At 48.4% G+C, this 23728-nt stretch overlaps 1 protein-coding gene across 1 annotated transcript in view; it reads left to right on the forward strand.

The window, feature by feature from the left end:
* The window catches only part of FAM135B (family with sequence similarity 135 member B), a 252805-nt gene that overhangs the window by 204127 nt on the left and 24950 nt on the right, over positions 1-23728 (forward strand). Inside the window, exons 7-10 of the mRNA XM_054017181.1 lie at positions 6619-6772; positions 16086-16135; positions 19270-19425; positions 21960-22033. Coding sequence (XP_053873156.1) covers positions 6619-6772; positions 16086-16135; positions 19270-19425; positions 21960-22033 — 434 coding nt within the window. The remainder of the gene's footprint in view (positions 1-6618; positions 6773-16085; positions 16136-19269; positions 19426-21959; positions 22034-23728) is intronic.

Here is a 23728-nt window from a genome sequence, read left to right on the forward strand (position 1 = left end):
GCAGCCCCCAGCTACAGGGCCTGTCCCTTTAGCTCAAGCTGTGGAGACTCATGGGTGCAGCTTTAGAAGTCCTAGGTTCAGCCTGTGGTGTGTCAGCCAACCGAGAAGCCCCATGTTAGTGTCTTCCCACCCATCACGACAAACTGCTTCCCTTGTGTCCATTGCAAAATCCCAGCTAACTCCTGGGAAAATACACCACCAAATTCAAGCTCTTGCAGGCCATGTATGGGAAGATGAGTCCTGAGATACCCTCCCCTATTCTAAGCATAGAGAACTGCTGTCCTTTCACAGGTTTCAGAGGGGTAGCTGTGTTAGTCTGTATCAGCAAAAACAACGAGGAATACTTGTGGAACCTTAGGGTATGTCTACACTACGAAATTAGGTTGAATTTATAGAAGCCAGTTTTATAGAAATCGGTTTTATACAGTCGATTGTGTGTGTCTCCACATAAAATGCTCTAAGTGCAGTAAGTTGGCGGACCGCATCCACAGTACCGAGGCTAGCGTCAACTTCCGGAGCGTTGCACTGTGGGTAGCTATCCCACAGTTCCCGCAGTCTCCGCCGCCCCTTGGAATTCTGGGTTCAGATCCCAATGCCTGATGATGCAAAAACAATGTCGCGGGGGGTTCTGGGTACATGTCGTCAGGCCCCTCCCCCTCCATCAGAGCAACAGCGGACAATCGATTTGCGCCTTTTTACCTGGGTTACCTGTGCACACGACGTACCATGGCAAACCTGGAGCCCGCTCAGCTCAGCTCACCGTCACCATATGTCATCTGGGTGCCGGCAGACGTGGAACTGCATTGCTACACAGCAGCAGCTAATTGCCTTTTGGCAGTAGACAGTGCAGTATGACTGGTAGCCGTCATCAGCTATCTGGGTGCTGGCAGACGTGGGGCTGCATTGCTATACAGCAGCAGCTCCTTGCCTTTTGGCAGTAGATGGTGTATTACGACTGGTATCCATCATCGTCGTACTCCTCAGTGAGTTTGGTCAGAGGCCCCTGTGCAGACATGTTTTGTCTCGTGGAGACTTAGTCCTGCCAGCAGTCCTATTGAACCGTCTTGACGATGATGGCTAGCAGTCATAATACAGCATTTTCTGCCAAGCACCCAGAAGATGCCGATGGCTATCAGTCATGCTGCACCATCTGCTGCCAGCCTAAGATGTAAAAGATAGATGGACCAGATTTGTTCTGTATTCATTTGCTTCCCCCTCCCTCCGTGAAATCAATGGCCTGCTAAACACAGGGTTTTGAGTTCAATCTTCGGGGGGTCATTCTGTGTGACAGTTGTTTGTGTTTCTCCCTGATGCACAGCCACCTTTGTTGATTTTAATTCCCTGTAAGCCATATTGTCACTCGCCTCTCCCTCCCTCTGTCAGACAATAGTTTTGCGCCTTTTTTCAGACCAGACGCCATAGCACTGAGATCATGGAGCCCGCTCAGATCACCGCGGCAATTATGAGCACTATGAACATCACGCGCATTGTCCTGGAGTATATGCAGAGCCAGAACATGCCAAAGCAAAACTAGGCCAGGAGACAATTGCAGCGATTGCAGCGCGGTGACGAGAGTGATGAGGAAATTGACATGGACATAGACCTCTCACAAAGTACAGTCCCCAGCAATACGCAAATCATGGTGTTACTGGGGCAGGTTCATGCCGTGGAACGCCGATTCTGGGCCCGGGAAACAAACACAGACTGGTGGGACCGCATCGTGCTGCAGGTATGGGACGGTTCCCAGTGGCTGCGAAACTTTCGCATGCGTAAGGGCACTTTCATGGAACTTTGTGACTTGCTTTCCCCTGCCCTGAAACTCCAGGATACCAAGATGAGAGCAGCCCTCACAGTTGAGAAGCGAGTGGCGATAGCCCTGTGGAAGCTTGCAACACCAGACAGCTACCAGTCAGTCGGGAATCAATTTGGAGTGGGCAAATCTACTGTGGGGGCTGCTGTGATCCAAGTAGCCAACGTAATCAAAGACCTGCTGATATCAAGGGTAGTGACTCTGGGAAACGTGCAGGTCATAGTGGATGGCTTTGCTGTAATGGGATTCCCAAACTGTGGTGGGGCGATAGACGGAACCCATATCCCTATCTTCTCACTGGAGCACCAAGCCACTGAGTACATAAACCGCAAGGGGTACTTTTCAATGCTGCTGCAAGACCTGGTGGATCACAAGGGATGTTTCACTAACATCAACATGGGATTGCCTGGAAAGGTACATGATGCTCGCGTCTTCAAGAACTCTGGTCTGGTTCAAAAGCTGGAGGAAAGGACTTTCTTCCCGGACCAGAAAATAACCATTAGGGATGTTGAAATGCCTATCATTATCCTTGGGGACCCAGCCTACCCCTTAATGCCATGGCTCATGAAGCCGTACACAGTCAGCCTGGACAGTATTCAGGACCTGTTGAACTATAGGCTGAGCAAGTGCCGAATGGTGGTAGAATGTGCATTTGGACGTTTAAAAGCGTGCTGGCGCAGTTTACTGACTCGGGTAGACTTCAGCGAAGCCAATATTCCAATTGTTATTGCTGATTGCTGTGCGCTCCACAATATCTGTGAGAGTAAGGGGGAGACATTTATGGCAGGGTGGGAGGTTGAGACAAATCGCCTGGCCGCTGATTATGCACAGCCAGACACCAGGGCGGTTAGAAGAGTACAGCAGGGCGCGGTGCGCATCAGAGAAGCTTTGAAAACCAATTTTGTGACTGGCCAGGCTACGGTGTGAAACTTCTGTTTGTTTCTCCTTGATGAACCCTCCCCTCTCCCCGGTTCACTCTACTTCCCTGTAAACTAACCACCCTCCCCTCCCCCCTTCGAGCACCGCTTGCAGAGGCAATAAAGTCATTGTTACTTCACATTCATGCATTCTTTATTAATTCATCACACAACTAGGGGGATAACTGCCAAGGTAGCCCGGGAGGGGTGGGGGAGGAGGGAAGGAAAAGGACACATTGCAGTTTAAAACTTTAAAACTTTAACACTTATTGAAGGCCAGCCTTCTGATGCTTGGGCAATCATCTGGGGTGGAATGGCTGGGTGGTCGGAGGCCCCCCCACCACGTTCTTGGGCGTCTGGGTGACGAGGCTATGGAACTTGGAGAGGAGGGCTGTTGGTTACACAGGGGCTGTAGCGGCGGTCTCTGCTCCTGCTGCCTTTCCTGCAGCTCAACCATATGCTGGAGCATATCAGTTTGATGCTCCAGCAGCATCGACTCTTGCCTTCTGTCAGCAAGCTGATGCCACCTATCCTCTTCAGCCCGCCACTTGCTCTCTTCAGCCCACGATTCAGCCTGCCACCTCTCCTCTCGTTCATATTGTGCTTTTTTGCACTCTGACATTGACTGCCTCCATGCATTCTGCTGTGCTCTGTCAGCATGGGAGGACATCTGGAGCTCCGAGAACATATCATCCTGAGTCCACCGTTTTCTCCTTCTAATCTTCACTAGCCTCTGCGAAGGAGAAACATTTGCAGCTGGTGGAGGAGAAGAGAAAGGTGGTTAAAAAAGACACATTTTAGAGAACAATGGGTACACTCTTTCACGTTAAATTTTGTTGTTCACATTACACAGCACATGTGCTTTTGTTACAAGGTCGCATTTTTCCTCTTATATTGAGGGCCTGCTGGTTTGGTGTGTGAGATCACTCACGCAGTGCCAGGCAACAGAATTCGGCTTGCAGGCAGCCATGGTAAGCCACAGTCTTTTGGCTTTTTTAACCTTCATAACATGTGGGAATGGTTTCAAACAGCAGCGCCCTCATTTCCCATACCAAGCACCCATTGGGTTGGCCATTTAAAATGGGTTTGCAATGTAAAAGGAGGGGCTGCGGTTTCCGGGTTAACATGCAGCACAAACCCAACTACCCCCCCACACACACCCAATTCTCTGGGATGATCACTTCACCCCTCCTCCCCACCGCGTGGCTAACAGCGGGGAACATTTCTGTTCAGCCGAGCAGGAATTGGCACCTCTGAATGTCCCCTTAATAAAATCACCCCATTTCAACCAGGTATCCGTGAATGATATCAGTCTCCTGAGGATAACAAAGAGAGATAAGAAATGGATGTTGTCTGCATGCCAGCAAACACTGGGACCATACGCTGCCATGCTTTGTTATGCAATGATTCCAGACTACGTGCTACTGGCCTGGCGTGGTAAAGTGTCCTACCATGGCGGACGGGATAAGGTAGCCCTCCCCAGAAACCTTTTGCAAAGGCTTTGGGAGTACATCAAGGAGAGCTTTCTGGAGATGTCCCTGGAGGATTTCTGCTCCATCCCCGTACACGTTAACAGACTTTTCCAGTAGCTGTACTGGCCGCGATTGCCAGGACAAATTAATCATTAAACATGCTTGCTTTTAAACCATGTGTAATATTTACAAAAGTACATTCACCAGAGGTCCCTTGTGTGCCCTTGGGGTCTGGGAGCACGCCTTGGGTGAGTTCGGGGGTTACTGGTTCCAGGTCCAGGGTGATAAACATATCCTGGCTGTTGGGGAAACCGGTTTCTCTGCTTCCTTGTTGTGAGCTATCTTCATTGTCTTCATCATCATCTTCCTCGTACCCCGAACCCGCTTCTCTGTTGCGTGATTCTCCATTGATGGAGTCAAAGCACACAGTTGGGGTAGTGGTGGCTGCACCCCCTAGCATGGCATGTAGCTCCTCGTAGAAGCAGCATGTCTGCGGCTCTGCCCCAGACCTTCCGTTTGCCTCTCTGGCTTTGTGGTAGGCTTGCCTTAGCTCCTTAATTTTCACGCAGCACTGCTGTGCATCCCTGTTCTGGCCTCTGTCCTTCATGACCTTTGAGACTTTTTCTACTATTTTCCCATTTTGTTTACTGCTACGGAGTTCAGCTAGCACTGATTCGTCTTCCCATATGGCCAGCAGATCCCGTACCTCCCGTTTGGTCCATGCTGGAGTTCTTTTGCAATCCTGGGACTCCATCATGGTTACCTGTGCTGATGAGCTCTGCATGGTCACCTGTGCTCTCCACGCTGGGCAAACAGGAAATGAAATTCAAAAGTTTGCTGGGCTTTTCCTGTCTACCTGGCCAGTGCATCTAAGTTGGGAGTGCTGTCCAGAGCGGTCACAATGAAGCACTGTGGGATAGCTCCCGGAGGCCAATAACATCGAATTCCGTCCACACTACCCCAAATCCGACCCACAAAGGCTGATTTCAGCGCTAATCCCCTCGTCGAAGGTGGAGTAAAGAAACCAGTTTAAAGGGCCCTTTAAGTCGAAAAAAAGGGCTTCGTCCTGTGGACCAGGCCTTAGAGACTAACAAATTTATTTGGGCATAAGCTTTCCTGGGCTATAACTGATGAAGTGGGTTATAGCCCACAAAAGCTTATGCCCAAATAAATTTGTTAGTCTCTGAGGTGCCCCAAGGATGCCTCATTGTTTTTGTCCTTTCACAGATACTGCTAGGTGGTCCCTGCAGGGAAATGTTGACTGTCCAGTGGTGTCCACTGCCTTCTGCAGTCAGCAGGGAATATAGCAAGTGGATAGTAATCTGCACAGTGTGGAAATTCAGTGTGTGACATGTGCAAACAGAGCCAGGATTGGCATGCTTCTTGACACCTGAATCCTTCACTATGTCGGTATCAAGCGCTGGAGTTGAAAATGTACCACTGGGCCTACCGCTGGGCCATTCTACTTACCCATATTCAGTGCAGGAGAGTTATGATGTGGTGGTGTAATTCAGCCACTTTACTGTAGGAGGAAGGCCCGGCTGCACTGTGCAAATCAGTATCTGAACTTCATTAGTGTTCAAGAAAGTTTGGGTACTAGGGTTTGGTTTGGGACTCTCTGTCCTTCTATCTTAAAGGGACAATGTCAATCTGAATAATGAGCACCTGCTCCTGAATTCCCTCTTTCAAGTGTTGTTTCTCTCATGCGTTTCTGGGTAAAAAAACCACCACCCAAACAACAGGGAAAAGTTCTTCAGGCCTCAATTCCGTAATGAAATCCAGAGCTGATGGCAGGATCAGGGCTTAGCTCACTACACAGGGCAAACAGGGAAACTGACTATCTACAAGGTGCTGTCAAATGCACAAAGTAAACAAATTGAAAATATCAGGGAACCATTTTTATCTTCCTTCTTTCAGTTCTAGTAACCTTAGGCTGTGCTCATAACAATTGCAGGCAGCAAATTTGTAGTCAGGTTCTGATTTTAAATGGAGGGTATCCCTCTGACTTTGTTACAGTATTGCAAAAGCCGGCTTAAGCTCTACTACCTACATCTATAGGTAGGTGTAAAATACTATTCCTTTTCCACACATTTTTGGAGACGTCTGTGTTTAAACATACTTTCTTCTGTCCACTTGCTTCCTCATATGACAGACCCAAGTTCAGGCTTCCTGCTTCTGATGTAGAAAAGGAGCTAATGCCTGAGGAAAGGACCAGTAGGAATCATGCTCTGAACATCCTCTTATGTGATACCAAGTGTGTGGTTCTTTGTACATTGTCGAGGAGTGGAAATAAAGATCTACATGTGATCTAAAGGATGCAAGCTTATGGGGCATCTCACACTCACATTTTTAAAACCTCCAGCACAAAAGAAGAGCATAAATTTTAATTTGCATTTATTTTTTCTGTTTCCTTATCCAGGGAAGCTTTTATGTCCCTTCTGAAAACTGCATGCAGCATGCATACAAATGGCATAAGGACCTGTGTCTGCTGCTCTTGAATGCATACAGAGGGCTTCATGTGTACTACACAGTCATAATGAAAGAGATTCCAGATTTGCCACAGCTGAAGTTAGGTAAGAGAACAGACATTTTACATCTCTTAGTCTCATTTTAAACAGACCTTTTAGTAACTAAGTTTTCCAGTTTGTTATGGGATTTTAGGGGATTTTTTTTCCCTGATTTTATTTTTGGTGTTTATTTTAGGGTAATCTTGAGTCAGGGCTGATGTAAATCGACATAGCTCTACTGCAATCAGTTTATACTAGCTAAAGGTTGCATTAGTGTTTAGAAGAATAAGTTATTATAAAGTGTCCAAAAATAGTTTCTTTGAATGATATCTGGAATCGGTTGCCTTTCAAAGCCTTGAGCTCCCTATCAGGCGTGGGAGAACTTTAGGAACCAACTGCCCCATGAGCAAATATTTTTCAAATTAGGGGGAAAAACTCAATTTAGGGTAAATTTTATTAGAACATAGTCTCCAATTTCTGCTTTAGAATGTATTGCTTTTTACCACAGACACCTTGATAATAGCATAATTACTACATGCTTTTTAAAGTGTTTTCTGCTTTTCTCCCTAATTTAGCTGTTTAATAGATTCTCCCCCTGAAGCAGAAGCCACTATGGCTTTGTAGACCTTTCGAGGCACTAGTAAGGATATTGGGTCCAACGCTTCAAAGCCTAGCACTGTTGTAGGGTTGCAGGACTGCATTCATTAATTTGTGCTCTCTCATGGTTGCAGTGGTACTGAGTAGTTAATTAGAAATGAAGAACTCCCCAAGCCAGTCTCTGTTTTCCAACCCGTTTCTTTGGATTTAGGAAGCATGGATGGCGCTTTCATATGTATACATTTTAAAAAGGCATTAGCTGGCAATATTAGGATTGCAGAGCCGATGGGAGAGACGTGCCCCATTCCACTGACCAATGGCTTAAAAAAAGAGAGAGAGAATATCTTCCATATCGATTCTGTAGGTACTATTGGAGCAGTCAGCTATAAAACATTGTGCTGCACATCCCACATTGGGGCTGGTTCCACCTCCTTGTCCTGCTGCATTCACTGTTATGGGCCTCATGTTCCCCTCTCTCAAATAACTTGCATTCAGTTAAGAAAACTGGTTTATTTCTTTCACACAGTGAGAAAACATCCTTAAAAACAGATCCGATACTTTAAAGTTACTGTAACCTGTCAATTACAGCATGACAACAAAACACAGGTGTCATGCATTTTGGTTATTGGTCACATGTAGAGATTATTTGCATCACACATTGGCAGGTTTGGAAGTTGAAAGCTGCAAGGTGGTATTGCCTCTTGTGTGTTTCATTTATCACAAATATAAAAAGACCCAAAACACATACAGGTTACATTTCTGCATCCCATGGGCCAGATTTTCAGAAAGTTTACAATGCATAAATACGCATTTCGTTTGCACACATACTTGCTATGCATGCAGATTCACTAAATGCAACTTAGCCACTTATGAATGAAATTCTCCATTCTCATTTACAAGTCTAAAATATCTGATTGCAGGTTCAGGACTTTGGGGCCCCATCAAAAGCCTGTTCTTCTTCGAGTGCTTGCTCATATCGATTCCAATCAGGTGTGCGCGCGCCACGTGCACGGTCGTCGGAGAATTTTCTACCCTAGCAACACCCGGCGGGTTGGCTGTGGAGCCCCCTAGAGTGGCGCCTTCATGGCGCTGGATATATACCCCAGCCGACCCGGCGCCCCCTCAATTCCTTCTTACCGCCCCTGACGGTCGTTGGAACTGTGGAGCACGGCATAGCTGTTCTCCACTCTCCCTAGCTTATCCTGTTTTCTGTAGATAGTTGTAGTTGTAGTTGTTATATAGTGTTAGTTAGTTGTTCAGTTTACTTTTTAGTAGTTGTAGATAGTTAAAGGGGATCAAGGGGGTGGTTCTCCCCCCTTTTTCCCCCGGGGCGTAGCCGGGCTCATGCCCAAGGCTCCCGGCTTTAAGCAGTGCGCGTCCTGCGCTAAGCCTATGCCCACAAGTGATCTGCACGACTCGTGTCTGAAGTGCCTGGGAGAGTCCCATCAAACAGATAAGTGTAAGATCTGTAAGGCCTTCAGACCGAGAACTAAAAAGGAACGGGACTTTCGGCTTCGGCAACTCCTCATGGAGGCGGCACTTAGCCCGGACACTCCATCGGCGCGTCAGGCCCCGGCACCAAGCGCCTCGGTGCGCAGTGCCCCTGCGGCACCAACTGCTTCTGCACCGCGGGTGGAGTCGGACAAGCCTCCGCGGCACCGGACCCCTTCGGCACCGCACCTGCCACAAGTGCCTCGGCGCCGATCCTTGTCCCCAGGACATAAGAAATCCCGTAAGGCGCAGGAGACTGCGGTCCTGAAGACGCCGGCTCCCCCGGTGCCGGGGGTAGAGCCGCGTCCACCTTTAGAACACCAAAAGCAGGTGCCTCCTACGCCGTTGACTCCGGCTCCGAGGCCGTTGAGTCCGGTGCGGACTGGATCACCACCTCGGTCAGTGGTGGAGCCTTGTCTCCCGTCGACCCCAGAGACCTTCGCGACGGCGAGAGACCTTATTGCTCTCACGGATCCGGCACCGCTCCAACCACCGGCACCGTTGGCTCCTCATCCGGTGCAATCCAGAGGCAAACCTGCTATGTTGCGCCCGCCATCTCAAGGATTGGACCCACGAAACCGCTCCAGGTCGCGAAGCAGGTCCCAACGCCGCTCGCAGTCCCGGCGCCGACTATCACCTCGGCACCGGTCGTACTCGCGGCCAAGATCCTTGTCGCGGCACCGTTCTACGTCCCGGCACCGTTATGATCATCGGTACCGATCGAACTCCAGACGTAGTTCCCGGCACCGATACGAGCGACGCTCGGCGTCGAGGGGCCGCTCCCGGCACCGTGCCTACTCGCGGTCGCCTTCATCCAGGTCCAGATCAGAATCTCGGCACCGACGTGGTCATCGGCACCGATCCCGATCTCAGCACCGCTCACCGGCACCGCATAGGGACCGGTCACCTCCAGAGCGGCACCGAGCGGCACCGTACCATCCGGAGCTAATTTCGGCGCGATCGGCACCGCCCTGGCCCTCGAGATCAGTGTCCCGTTCCTCCGATGGGGCCTCGAGATCGGCATACCCCCCTCAGGGGCAGGCCGCTGAGGCGGACATGGGCCACTGGCAGGAGGTAGCGGAGGATCCCGCCCAGGGACCTTCACACTGGTCGTTCTGGACCCCGTGGGCGTATCACCAAGCGCAAGGGGCTCCACCATCAGCCTCTCGCTCGGTGCGCTCTGAACATAGGGCTCCAGAAGCCACCATCTCCCGCCCTCTCCCAGGGGGCATGGAGGCTCCCGTGCCCGCACCACCTGATGACCGGGACCCAGGGGCAGGCGATGCTCCGCTCGAGGGCTCATTGGAACATGACCTGCCCTTAGATCCCTTGCCACCTGAGGCATCCTCCTCATCTTCCCCAGATGAGGCGGTGGCGGGCACAACGGCCACAGGTCTGCCCCCGATAGATCTTCGGGCACACCAGGACCTATTACGTAGGGTGGCACGTAATATGGACCTACAGGCAGAGGAGATAGTGGAGGTGCAGGACCCCATTGTGAACATCCTCTCTGCGGATGCCCCATCCAGAGTAGCATTGCCCCTAATTCGCACGATCCAGGCTAACGCCACTGCGATATGGCAAACTCCTGCCTCTATTCCACCCACAGCCAGAGGGGTGGAAAGAAAGTACTTCGTCCCCTCAAAGGACTATGAGTACTTATACACTCATCCCCAGCCGTGTTCACTGGTGGTGTCATCGGTGAATGCAAGGGAGCGCCACAGTCAGCAGGTTGCAGCACCCAAATCGAAGGACGCTAAGCGCTTCGATTTGTTTGGGCGTAAGTTTTATTCAGCCCGGGGGCTACAACTTAGAGCGGCTAACCAGCAGGCGCTCCTGAGCCGCTATAACTTTAATTCCTGGAACTCTATGGGGAAGTTCAAGGAATTGGTCCCCCAAGACTCCAGGGAAGAGTTCGGGGCCTTAGTGGAGGAGGGTAAGAAAGTGGCACGGACCTCCTTACAGGCCTCCTTGGATATAGCAGACTCGGCTGCGAGGACCCTGGCTTCAGGTATCGCCATGCGGAGAGTCTCCTGGCTCCAGGTCTCGGGCTTGCCTCCGGAACTGCAACAAACCCTGCAGGATTTACCCTTTGAGGGACACGGGTTGTTCTCGGACAAGACGGACTCTCGTCTGCAGAGCCTCAAGGACTCGAGAACAATCATGCGCTCCCTGGGGATGCATGTTCCGGGACCCCAGCGCAGGCCATTTCGGCCCCAGCCTCAGAGGTTCTACCCCCCCCGCTTCGTCCGAGACAGGACTCTGCCAGAAGGCGGGGGCAAGGTGGTAGGAGAAGGTTGACCGGCCCTCAACCCGGTCAGAACCAGGGGGCCACCTCGGCCACCTTCAGGCCCTAGGCAGAACTTTTGAAGGTGCGGTCGAGGACGGCACCCCAGTCATCTCCCAGGATCTAGCCCCCTCCTTTTGGGATCGCCTCTCCCATTTCCACCGTGCTTGGTCCCTTATAACCTCGGACCGTTGGGTCCTTCGCACGGTGGAGAGAGGATACGCTCTCCAGTTTTCTTCGTTCCCTCCCTCCCACCTCCCCTCCCCGTCCCTCTTCAGGGACCCTTCTCACGAGCAACTTCTTATACAGGAGGTTTTTACGCTCCTGTCTATGGGGGCCATAGAGGAGGTTCCATTAGAGTTAAGGGGCAAGGGATTTTATTCCCGCTACTTCCTGATCCCCAAGTCCAAAGGGGGTATGCGACCCATCTTAGACTTACGCGGACTCAACAAATTCGTAGTAAAGTTGAAGTTCCGCTTGGTCTCATTGGGGACCATTATCCCTTCCCTGGATCCTGGAGACTGGTTCGCCGCCCTCGACATGAAAGACGTATATTTTCATATAGCAATCTACCCACCTCACAGGCGCTTCCTGCGATTTGTGGTAAACAAGGTGCATTACCAATTTGCAGTCCTTCCCTTCGGCCTATCCTTGGCCCCAAGAGTGTTCACAAAATGTATGGCTGTCATGGCAGCATACCTTCGTCGGCAAGGGATACAGGTGTTCCCGTATCTAGACGACTGGCTGGTACGCGGTCGCACCAGAGAGCAAGTTCGAGCTCACGTCCACATAATAGTACACACATTCCACGAGTTGGGCATTCTACTCAACAAAGAGAAATCCACTCTAGAACCAACCCAGAGGATAGAATTTATTGGGGCAGTCCTAGACTGCAGACGTGCACGAGCTATTCTACCAGACAATCATTTTCATACCATCACAAGCCTCATTCGAGGACTCACGACCTTCCCGATTACCACAATGAGGACGTGCCTCACCCTGTTGGGTCACATGGCCTCTTGCACGTACGTAACCAGGCATGCCAGACTTCGGCTTCGCCCACTCCAGGTCTGGGTATCATCGGTATACTGCCCGTATCGGGACAGCCTAAACATGGTGATCACGGTTCCGAACTCGATCTTGACCTCCCTCACCTGGTGGCTGGATCACAGAGTGGTTTGCGAGGGAATGCCGTTTCACGCCCCGCAACCCTCTCTGCACCTGGTCACAGACGCTTCATCTCTGGGTTGGGGTGCCCATCTCGGCGAACACCATACCCAGGGCCTGTGGACCGCACCCCAACTAGCCCTGCACATCAATGTTCGAGAACTGATGGCGGTGCGTCTGGCGTGCCAGGCATTCCTCAATCTCCTACGTGGCCGCTGTGTGTTAGTTCTCACCGACAACACCACGGCCATGTTTTACATCAACAAGCAAGGAGGAGCACGTTCGTCGATTCTATGCCAAGAGGCCATTCACTTGTGGGACTTCTGCATTGCCCACTCAATCCATCTCACGGCATCATTCCTCCCTGGAGTCCAGAACACATTAGCGGACCGACTCAGCAGGTCCTTTCAGACGCACAAGTGGTCAATTCGTCCGGACATCATCTATTCCGTTTTCCAGAGGTGGGGATTTCCCCAGGTAGACCTGTTTGCATCTCGAGCCAACAGGAAATGCCACGCGTTCTGCTCCCTACAAGGGCGAGCTCTGGGCTCCCTATCGGACGCGTTTCTTCTACCTTGGAAAGACCACCTGTTTTACGCTTTCCCTCAGTTTCCTCTGGTCCACAAGGTGCTGCTCAAACTGCGCAGAGACCAGGCACAAGTAATTCTAGTCGCTCCAGCGTGGCCGAGACAACACTGGTACACTACACTGTTGGAGCTCTCAGTTCAAACACCGATCCTGCTTCCGTTGTGTCCAGATCTCATCTCTCAGGACCACGGCCGACTATGTCACCCCGACCTACAATCACTCCACCTCACGGCGTGGTTGCTCCATGGTTGAACCAGGCAGAGCGACAATGCTCGCACTCTGTCCAACAGATTCTGCTGGGCAGTAGGAAGCCTTCGACACGGACCACGTACTTGGCCAAGTGGAAGCGGTTCTCCTGTTGGTGCGAACAACGAGCCAAGTCCCCGTTACAGGCGCCTATTCCTCTCATACTGGAATATCTCCTATCCCTAAAACAGCAGGGCTTGGCGATATCTTCAATTAGGCCGCTATATCAGCCTTCCACCCAGGGGAACTCGCTTCCTCGGTATTCTCTAACCCGATGGTCGTTAGATTCCTCAAGGGCTTAGACCAGATGTACCCACAACAACGTCAGCCCGTTCCGACGTGGGATCTCAACCTGGTTCTCTCCAAGCTCACAGGGCCTCCATTCGAGCCACTGGCTACCTGTTCACTCCTGTACCTATCCTGGAAGACAGCCTTCCTCGTAGCCATCACCTCAGCAAGGCGCGTTTCTGAACTTAGGGCGCTTACATCCGAGCCCCCATACACGGTTTTCCATAAGGACAAAGTGCAGCTTCGCCCACATCCTGCCTTTCTTCCTAAGGTGGTCTCACCGTTTCACATGAATCAGGATATATTTCTCCCAGTCTTCCATCCTAAACCACATGCTACTCGCCAAGACCAGCGTTTGCATTCTTTGGACGTACGCAGGGCCCTGGCTTTCTATATTGACCGCACAAAGCAGTTTAGAAAGACGACGCAACTCTTCGTTGCAGTGGCCGACCGGATGAAAGGCTTACCGGTCTCCTCACAATGCCTGTCCTCCTGGATCACGCCTTGCATCCGGACTTGCTATGACCTGGCCGGTGTCTCGACGCCGCACCTCACCGCTCACTCAACGAGGGCCCAAGCTTCCTCGACTGCCTTCCTGGCTCAAGTTCCGATCCAGGACATTTGTAGAGCTGCAGTTTTGTCATCAGTCCACACATTTGCAGCTCACTACGCACTGGTACAGCAGTCCAGGGACGATGCTGCATTCGGATCAGCGGTTTTGCACACAGCAATGTCTCACTCCGACCCCACCACCTAGGTAAGGCTTGGGAGTCACCTGATTGGAATCGATATGAGCAAGCACTCGAAGAAGAAAAGACGGTTACTCACCGTTGTAACTGTTGTTCTTCGAGATGTGTTGCTCATATCCATTCCAAACCCACCCCCCTTCCCCACTGTCGGAGTAGCCGGCAAGAAGGAACTGAGGGGGCGCCGGGTCGGCTGGGGTATATATCCAGCGCCATGAAGGCGCCACTCTAGGGGGCTCCACAGCCGACCCGCTGGGTGTTGCTAGGGTAGAAAATTCTCCGACGACCGTGCACGCGGCGTGCGCACACCTGATTGGAATGGATATGAGCAACACATCTCGAAGAACAACAGTTACAACGGTGAGTAAACGTCTTTTACAGTCACTGAGAGTCTTTTCATTGACTTCAGTGGGCGTTGATTAGGCCCATGGTCTGTACATAAAAAATGTAACGATCCAGTTTCCACGTTAAGGGTATGTCTATACTACAGGGACTATACCAGCTACATTGTCTTAGCTCTGCCAGCACAGCCCCCTAGTGTAGACACAGCTTCCACTGAAGGAAGGGGTTTTTCTATTGGTGTAGGAACAATACCTCTCCAGCTGACGGTAGCTATGTCAACAGAAGCGTTCTTCCATTGATTTGGCTGCGTCTACACTGGGGGCTAGGTCAGTATAGCAACATTGGTCAAGGGGATGGATTTTTCACTCTCCAGACCAGTTAGCTATATCAGCCTAAATTTTAGGTCTGGAGCAAGCCTGAGAACCCAAGAGTGCAAATGCATGAACCAGAACATTAAAAGATGGGGTGTGGGTATGTGTGTTCATGCCCCCAGTGGTTGCACCTATGAAAATGCAAAATTGCAGTTAGACACCCTTGTGTCAATTTGTCCCTTCATGGTTACTGTGCACGTTTAAATAGGAGGTGTTTTGTATGGTCTTCCCTTGGAGCCATGTGCTATATACTTGTTGTTATTCGTGATGACTCCTCCCTGCAAATTCCGCAAGCCAAAGTTCCTGAGGTTTTGTTTCAGATCTCCTGTTTTTATGATGTTTTGAAGAATGTCTCTATGACCCACACTTGGTGGGGCATAACTGCAGCATGGGATTTCCCTGGGGCCGTCTCACTCGACAGCTGCAAGCTATAAAAGCTAGGTCTACTCTAAGGCCCCAAAGCAAACATTTTGGTTGAGACCACCAAGCACCAAGCAGAAAGGCAGAAAAGGAAACGAATGCACACGTTCCAAATATAGGCTTTATTACTGACACTGTGGCAGGGCCCAACAGGTACCAGGGGCTTTCCAAACACAGAGGAAGGTACAATCCCTGCCCCAAAGAGCTGACAGACTTCAGACCCAGAGCTGCATAAAGATTTACAAGCCTGGCTTGCCTCATTGCTCAGCTATTGGGGATGAAACAAGGTATAGGGCAACTGGCTGAAGCATTTGCTGCCCTGGAAGGCTTTTGCCAGCGCACTTAGCAGCTTGCCCTTTGTTGCTGTGTTACCTTGGCATTATAAAGTAAGTAAAGGGCATAATCCTGCAAGGTGCTGGGTGCCTCTGGTGCAGCGCTGAGCACTGCCAATACTACTGACCCCAGTGGAAGCTGGGGATGCTCCCGCACTAGTCCTAACACAGTTGCTTGCTGGGAAAGGGGTAGGGCATTTTGTAGTGTGCTTACTCCCTTTCTGGTCAAGCTGCTGCTTATACCACTGGGAGTCCCATATAGGAAGAGCCAAATCTTGCACGCTTTTGTGAGGCAAGTGTCCCATTGAACTTCACTGAGGGTAGCTGCTGGAGTAAAGGGAGCAGGATTTGACCATTAAGGAAAGAATGGGGCTTTTGAGCAGAGATCTTGGGTGCAGAGCCAAGGAGACTCTTGCCAGTGGAGGGTGGAGCGTCGAGTGTTGAATGACAGCTATGAGTTAATGTGTCACTTCTCAAACTTGGTTTTTCTTTTTGTGCCCCCAGCGGAGCTCGCTGTGGAAGATACGCTATCTCAACTTTGTACCGAGCTGCAGGTATTTTCTTCAGCAGAATCAATACGTTCACACGGTTTCAAAACTCACCAGTCAAACAAATGTTTCTTGCACTATGACTGCAAATGCATATGGGGCCTCCTTCATTGCCATCAAATCACTGGCTGGACTGTTTTAACAAGGCCTGACACCTCCATCCCTAGGAACAGCCCCAAAGATCAGCTTAGTTAAATGGGACTGGGAGCTACCGACTCCTGGTTATAATATATGGTTTACTGCTGATTGAGTGCCAGGTATATAGGACCAAATGGTCAAACATGGGTGCCTAAAATTAAACAGGCATATAAATAGGGAAGTAGTGAGTTGGTGTAAGGAGGTGATTTTACCTCTCTGAATACAGCATCGGTGAGACCAAAACTGGACTACTGCATGCAGTTCTGGTGTCCACGTTTTGGAAAGGATGTTGAAAAATGAGAGACGGTGCAGGAAAGAGCCACAAACATTATTCAAGGGCTGGAAAAAATGCCTTATAGTGAGAGATGTAACGCTCAATCTGTTTAGTTTATCAACAAGAAGACTGAGACCTGACTTTGATTACAGTGTATAAATTCCTTCCTGGGGAGAAAATGTTGGGTACTAAAGGGCTCTTTAATGTCGTGGAGAAAGGCAAAACAGGAACCAATGGGTGGAAGCCAAAACCAGACAAATTCCAATTAGCAATAAGGCATATTATTTTATTTTTTTACAGTGAGGGTAATTAACCTTTGGAACAAACTATCAAGGGACGTAGTAGATTACCCATCTCTTGATGTCAGATCAAGACCGGATGTATTTCTGGAAGCTGTGCTTCAGCTAAACACAAGTTATTGGGCTCAAGGAAGGGGTAACTGAGTGAGATGTCATGGTCTGTGATGTGAGTCTAACCCTCCTGGTTGCAGAGAAAACTTTGAAAATATGACCCAAGTGTACCCTGACGGTTCAGAAACTAGAAGGCAAATAAAAGAACCTCAACATTGTTATTTCACAAAATCTGATTTTTAAGGCAACGGTATGATTTCGGCAATGACTTTGTGAATGTCGGGCAATTATACAGTGGATTCCAGACTTCCCTGGGCTCCTCTGGAAGTCCCAAATGAATGAATGAATATTGCAGAATTCAGATGAATTGGGAGGGACTTGGAACTGGAGGGTCCTTCTCAGCCCTACCCATGGGCCGAATCCTGAGAAGTGCGGAGTACCTAAAACCAACTGGAATGACTACCTCTCAGGGTTTCTCCGACACCTGCCTAGCTCTCAGTTTGTATGACCCACTGTTATTATACAGCAAGAACATCACAATTAGAGCTTGACACTGACCTTTCCAGTTATCTCAAGCCTGCTGAAAAGGTTAAGAGCCAATGAGCTGGAAAAATAACCATCATGCTATTTAATAACCCTGGGTGTTAATGCAGCTTCTCCTTTGAAGCTTGGTCTCCAGGCCTTCCTTTACAATTTATGCAATAACTTAGGTGCTAATATTTAAAATTAAAAGTAAACAGAATTGCTGACAGTGCAAGTTATTTCTTCTTCTAAGCAAGGGGGACTAGTTATACAGAATAAGGCCCTGATCCCGCAAAGAGCACCCGGGGGGCAGATGCCTCCACCCCATAGGCCCCTTTGATTTCACTATTTGAATTGGTACAGGAGGTTGCCCAAACTGAACTGATTGCAGAATCAGGAATACAGCAGTGAGGGCAGTGTAAGTACAATCAGGATACCCACAGTTACACACACACATGCGCGCACACACATATGCATGCAAGGATTTACTTTCAGTCGTGATTTAGATTTCAGTGCCACTAGCCTTGGGAGATTGCCTAGGAAGGACTGGGTAAAAATCAAGCAGGAACTCAGGATTCATTGTGGTGCTATGGTGAAAAGGGACTGTGACTGGCAAAGAGACTTTTTGTTGGTTTGTTTCGTTTAGTTTTTTTAAGGTATAACTTGTATTATTATTATTATTATTAATTTGTATTACCTAGGGACCCGAGCCATAGATCAGGGCCCCATTGTAGTAGGGCTTTACTAACACATTTACCATAAAACATAATTACTGTCTGTGGATTCTACTGCTACTGATGCATCCGACGAAGTGGGCATTCACCCACAAAAGCTTATGCTCCAATACATCTGTTAGTCTTAGAGGTGCCACGGGACTCTCTGTTGCTATATGCTATAGAGGTTGGAGTGCATAAATACCAGTAGAATTATAAAAGAGAACTCTACAGCCTTGTATCTGTTTCTCACTCTTGTTCAAGTGCAGTAGAGAAAGGAGAAAATACACTTAAGAACATAAGAATGGCCATATTGGCTCAGACCACCAAGGTCCAGCTAGCTCAGTATCCTGTTTCTGACGGTGGCCAGTGCCAGATGCTTCTGGCAGTTGGAGATTTAGAGACACCTCGAGCCTGGGGCTCCATCCCTGATCATCTTGGCTAATAGCCATTGATGGGCCTGTCCTCCGTCAACTTATCTAATTCTTTTTTGAACCCAGTTATACTTTTGGCTTTCACAATATCCCCCAGCAATGAGTTCCACAGCTTGACTGTGCGTTGTGTGAAGAAGTACTTTCTTTTGTTTGTTTTTAACCTGCTGCCTATGAATTTCATTAGGTGACCCCTAGTTTTTTTTGTTGTGTGAAGGAATTTTAGAATGTTTTTTTTCATACTGTACCGGGCATTAGACTTTATAAAAAAAGTCACCCAGATAGTGCTGTGTTTTGACCTGTGTGAAAGAGATGTTCCTCTAATTAAAAGGCATCACCAAGTCTACAGAAGAGGGAGCATCATTTCGTATTCCAGAGTAAGCAGCACCATCTAGTGGATATTCTGGGACCAACAACCAATTGTCTGCATTCATTTACTTTTTACCTGCAATGAAAAATATTGGCTACGGCGGGATTGTGCCCACTCCCCACACTTCCCTTATGTCTCCATCTTAATTTGTGTTAAAATACATGTGTTGAAATAATTCTATAGTAACTGCCTGATCTGGGATGAAATAATTGATAGGAAAACAGTGTCAGCCCCGTTCTGAGTCAAGGATCATTCTTTTTGTTTGTTTTTTTAAGGGAACTTAATCTAATGTACTAATTAATGCTACTGACCTAACCTCCAAACATCCTTTCCCCCCTCCAGATGTTGAACAATCCAGAGAAGATAGCAGAGCAGATAAGCAAGGACCTAGCCTGGCTTTGCTCCCACCTTTTGGCACTATGGACCCAGTTCCTGGAGACAGTGACACTCCATCCAGAAGTCACAGCCTATCTTACTCAGGAGCATCACACGCTAAGGGTAATGCTAACCAATTCATTCAGCAATGGTGATAACAACCTGATAGGAAGAGATCAAAGATGCATCCAGAGTGTGCCTTAATTAGAGTTACTGTGTGAAATTCACGCCCCCCCCACACACATAGAGAACCAACCCAAAGCCTATATGCCACTTAAGTGATGCCTAGGTCCTTGTGCTGGCTCTCTGCACAGGGGGGATTTTTTTGCCTAGAAAAGACCAGTTTTTAAATAATTCCTTCAACTATCAAATCCTTGCTCTCAGTTCAACAAATAGGAGCAAGTAGTGACCTTGTAACCTGTCTTGTCTTCACCTGGCAGTGGTAGCCAGGTTTCCAGCTGGATAGCATCATGCCAAGAGGAAGGCATGTTGGAGCCTGGAGTGCATAGCTCTGAGAGATTCAGGAAGAGCTTCACAATCTGCAAGAGATGACGAAACAGGGAAACCAGGGTCTGCTTTTATAATTTTGTTTCAGCAACTTCATGGACTCCCGGTACAAACTACATTCCTTGGTGGGGACTGCTAACAATAATCATTAATAAGTTGTTGTTACAATAGCACCAGAATTGTGCTAGGCACTTCTCAGACAAGTATAAAGGGAAGATCTTTTCTTTGAGCAGTTTGCAAACTGAATTAGCTACATATTTTAGCCCCAATACTATAAGTTGTTCTGCCTGGGCAGATCCATGTCTCTTAGACTTCAGCAGGGCTCTGTGTGAGTAAAGAGGTCATCCCATTTAGCTCGCTGAGTCAGGGCCTTGGTGTGGATTTGAATTGGAGACCTTAGTGACATGGATTACAAACAGACTGCTGTCCTATACAAGAGCTGCATTTCAGGAGTGTACTTCTGACCATCCCTTGCCGCCTTATCAGTGTCCTGGCTTTTGGGTAAACCCTGGATATTGTGGGCCTAAAGTTTGGAATACCCTCAACCACAATGGAAAAGAAGACCTGGCCCTTATAGAACACTGGTACTATACAGAAAACAGAGCACATTTTAAATATCAAAATACCAAATTACTCAGTTGTGTTAAAGGTTTGATTTCCCATGGTACCTTGATTGTCACAAAATGTGAAAATTCGTCTGAAAAAACAGAATCATCACAGAGTCAAATAATTGAAAAATCTATTCTTCATAACTCCTTTAACACAGCTGCCACTGGAAATATAGTTCTGTTTCTTTTATTATCTCTTTATACATAAGCAACCAGTACATTCCCGCTCCTTAGTATCACACACGCATTCTCACAGACATGCACACGCGCACATATTACCATTTGGCGGCTGCCTATCTGATTATGCTGAATGCACTAAAGCCCCACTTAAGCATGTGCTTAACTTTAACATTGACGTCAGTGGGGCTACTTGCCTGCTTAGGGAAGCATGTGCTCAAATGCAGTGCTTCAGATCAGGACTTTCTTTATTATCTAACTCCTTCAGAGGGAAATGTATAGGAAGCAGGAGGTACCTTCAACATAGCACCTAAGCTAAAGAAGCAGCATGTCTAATGGCTAGAGCAGGGAACTAGGGTTCTTTGGCAAGTTACTTGACCTGTACGTGCTCAGTTTTCTTTAAAATGTGTGTGGTATTGCTTACCTGGCTACATGAAGCAGTTTGAGAGCCTCAGATATAAGGTATTATTATTATTAAACATCCTTTTTCAAGCGATGCTAATCTATTATTTTAGAAAGGCCATTTGTCAAAACACAGCTTGGAGGTTTAGGGGGATGTTGTAATTTTGTTTGCATGCTTTCTGCTGCCATTCTACGATGCTGTATTTTACAAATAACAGCAGTAACATAAGGACTAGAGTCTTAATTGATTTGATTACGTATCTTGTTGGAGTGCATAGAAAGTCAAAGCTTATTTCTGAGCAGATAGCAGTACCACGTTCTTTAGGAGTGTATGTTTTCATACTAAGTGCTGTGCAAATCATTTCAAACCTGCAACTATTTCACAATCGATTGTCCATTGCTGAATTGTTCTCTCCAATGTCCATGCAAAAATTTGGAAAACTTGAATTTGCAGATATCATGGCACGCATGTATGTGTTTCTGATAATGTAGGGTTTCTTCCCCTCTGTGTACATGTGTAAGACTGGGAGTTACTGTAGATCTTTGTGCAGAAGATACCATTGATTATTGACTTTCCTCATTTAGCAACTGCGCTACTGCCATGTCAGCTGTCGGGAAAGGGAATTAGCGACCCTAGTTTTAAAGCTACAGAGAGAACTTTTAAATTCAACAGATGTGCTGCTTCTAAACAAAGAAACAGCAGGTACATTGGAAGAGATTCCAAAATATTTCCAAGGGCTGTGTCTTCAATCCTAAGAGGCTTTGAACATCTCAGGCCATATTTACCCAGACACACTGGCTGCTTCCAGCAAAACAAAGCAGAAAGCCAACTGAATTGGCTGAGCCACCTGGGTTCCTAGCTTCCTTGTGTCACCAGAGTGATGCAAAGTAGCTGGAGCAGGTTTGCATACACTTGGTGTCTTTAAAAGGCTTTAACGTGTAACCTTTGTGTTTCATACCCAGGTAAGAAGATTCTCAGAAGCATTCTTTTATGCCGAGCACCAAAAGCTAGCTGTGCTGACCTTTCAGGAAAGCCTGTAAGTAATTCCTTACATCTCCCATCCTTGGCACTTGGGCCCTGCAAGCATGTGGTCTCTTAAAACCAGACCCCATGCCACCACGTTATCCTTTCCGATGCAAATCCATGCCCTTCCTCCTTGATCTTCAGTGGGCATTTGTACTCCATACAGAAGGCATCAGGTCTATTTTAATCTCACTGCAGTGTAAATCCACTGAAGTCAAGGTAAAAAATTACACAATGCAAGATCCAGATCAGGCCCCCGAGAGTTGTAATCTTCAGACACCTGTGATTGGCAGGTGGTTTTTTTTAAGGCTTGTGGTCGAAAGCATGATGGAGGCTGAAGTCCTGCACTGAGGTGACAGCAAGTGCCAAATGGTCAGAAAAACTCTTTTCTCCTCCCCACTGTCCCCAAGTGGGTGAAACTCTCTTGGGTGCAGCCATGGTAGTGCTGGGAGGATCTGGGAAGGCAAACAGGACAGAGCCATGAACCATTCATCAGTGGTTAACACAAAGCCTTGAACATGAGCACTGGAGCTGAGTGACGCAGTTCAGAAATTGACGGCTCAGAATGGGCAGAATACCGGGTTGGTGCTGGTAATAGTGGGACTCAGAATGGATGATAAATTGCAGGAGAATTAGCAATGGAAGGCTGTCAAAGAAAATAAATCCAGTACTGGGCTGTATTCAAAGAAGTGTGTTCTGGATAGCAAGCAAGGTAATTATTTCCCTCTGCTTGACGCTTCTGCTTAGGCCCCAACAGAATTGGGACCCCCCATGATTTTTAAAATACTTAGAGCCAAATTCTGCCCTTGGTTGCACCTGAACAACCCTGCTGCCTTCAGCTGGGTTACCTGGAGTTGACTGCAGGCAGGATTCCACTTCTTAGCTCATTTAGAGGAGAGTTCAGAGGAAAGCAACAAAAATAATAAAAGATGAGGAGAAACTAGGCACTGTCTGGGGAAATGTTAAGGGAGGGCCAGTCTCATTCTGCAGAAAACCAGGCGGAGAGGAGGAAATATCTGCTCGCAAACATGATCAGGGATGTTAGCGATGGAGCAGGGGGCAGTTATTTTCATTAATCAAGTGAGTCAAGAAGCAGACATGCTGGGCTGATGCTATTGTACAGCAGGAAGGACTTAGATGAAAGATTAGTGAAAATGTTGTGGTTTTAGAAGAGTTCTGCAGTGAGACAGATTGGCCAGGGGGACTGTGAAGCCCCCATTGCTGGAATTTATCAGACTGGAGACATGTCTTTCAGAAATCGTTTAGGGATAGTGCCACAGATTGTGCCAGCATGCAGAGCCATAGATGGGGATTCCATATAACGATGCCCTCTTCAAAGCTGTAACTAGAGACATGGGGACAGATGCAGTGCACAGTCTACCACATTGTAAAGAGGACCAGCACAAGGCAGCCACAACCTCAGTCGTGCTTGGGTTGATGGTTGTATAGGGTCAGCCCAGCCTACGAAAGTGGGTAGTGCTCATCTGTGAAGGAGACACGGCCAGAGGGGCCCCAGATGTGACCGTTCAGCTCATTCTCTCATATGGAGCCCCAAATATAGACTATAGCTTCCTGCTATATCAGCACCCTTGAGGGAGAACATAAGAACAGCCATACTGGTTCTGACCAAAGGTCCATCTAGCCCAATGTCCTGTCTTCCAACAGTGGCCAATGCCAGGTGCCCCAGAGGGAATGAACAGAACAGGTA

The sequence above is a fragment of the Malaclemys terrapin genome, chromosome 2 (assembly GCF_027887155.1).
Source record: "Malaclemys terrapin pileata isolate rMalTer1 chromosome 2, rMalTer1.hap1, whole genome shotgun sequence".
Taxonomy (NCBI): domain Eukaryota; kingdom Metazoa; phylum Chordata; order Testudines; family Emydidae; genus Malaclemys; species Malaclemys terrapin.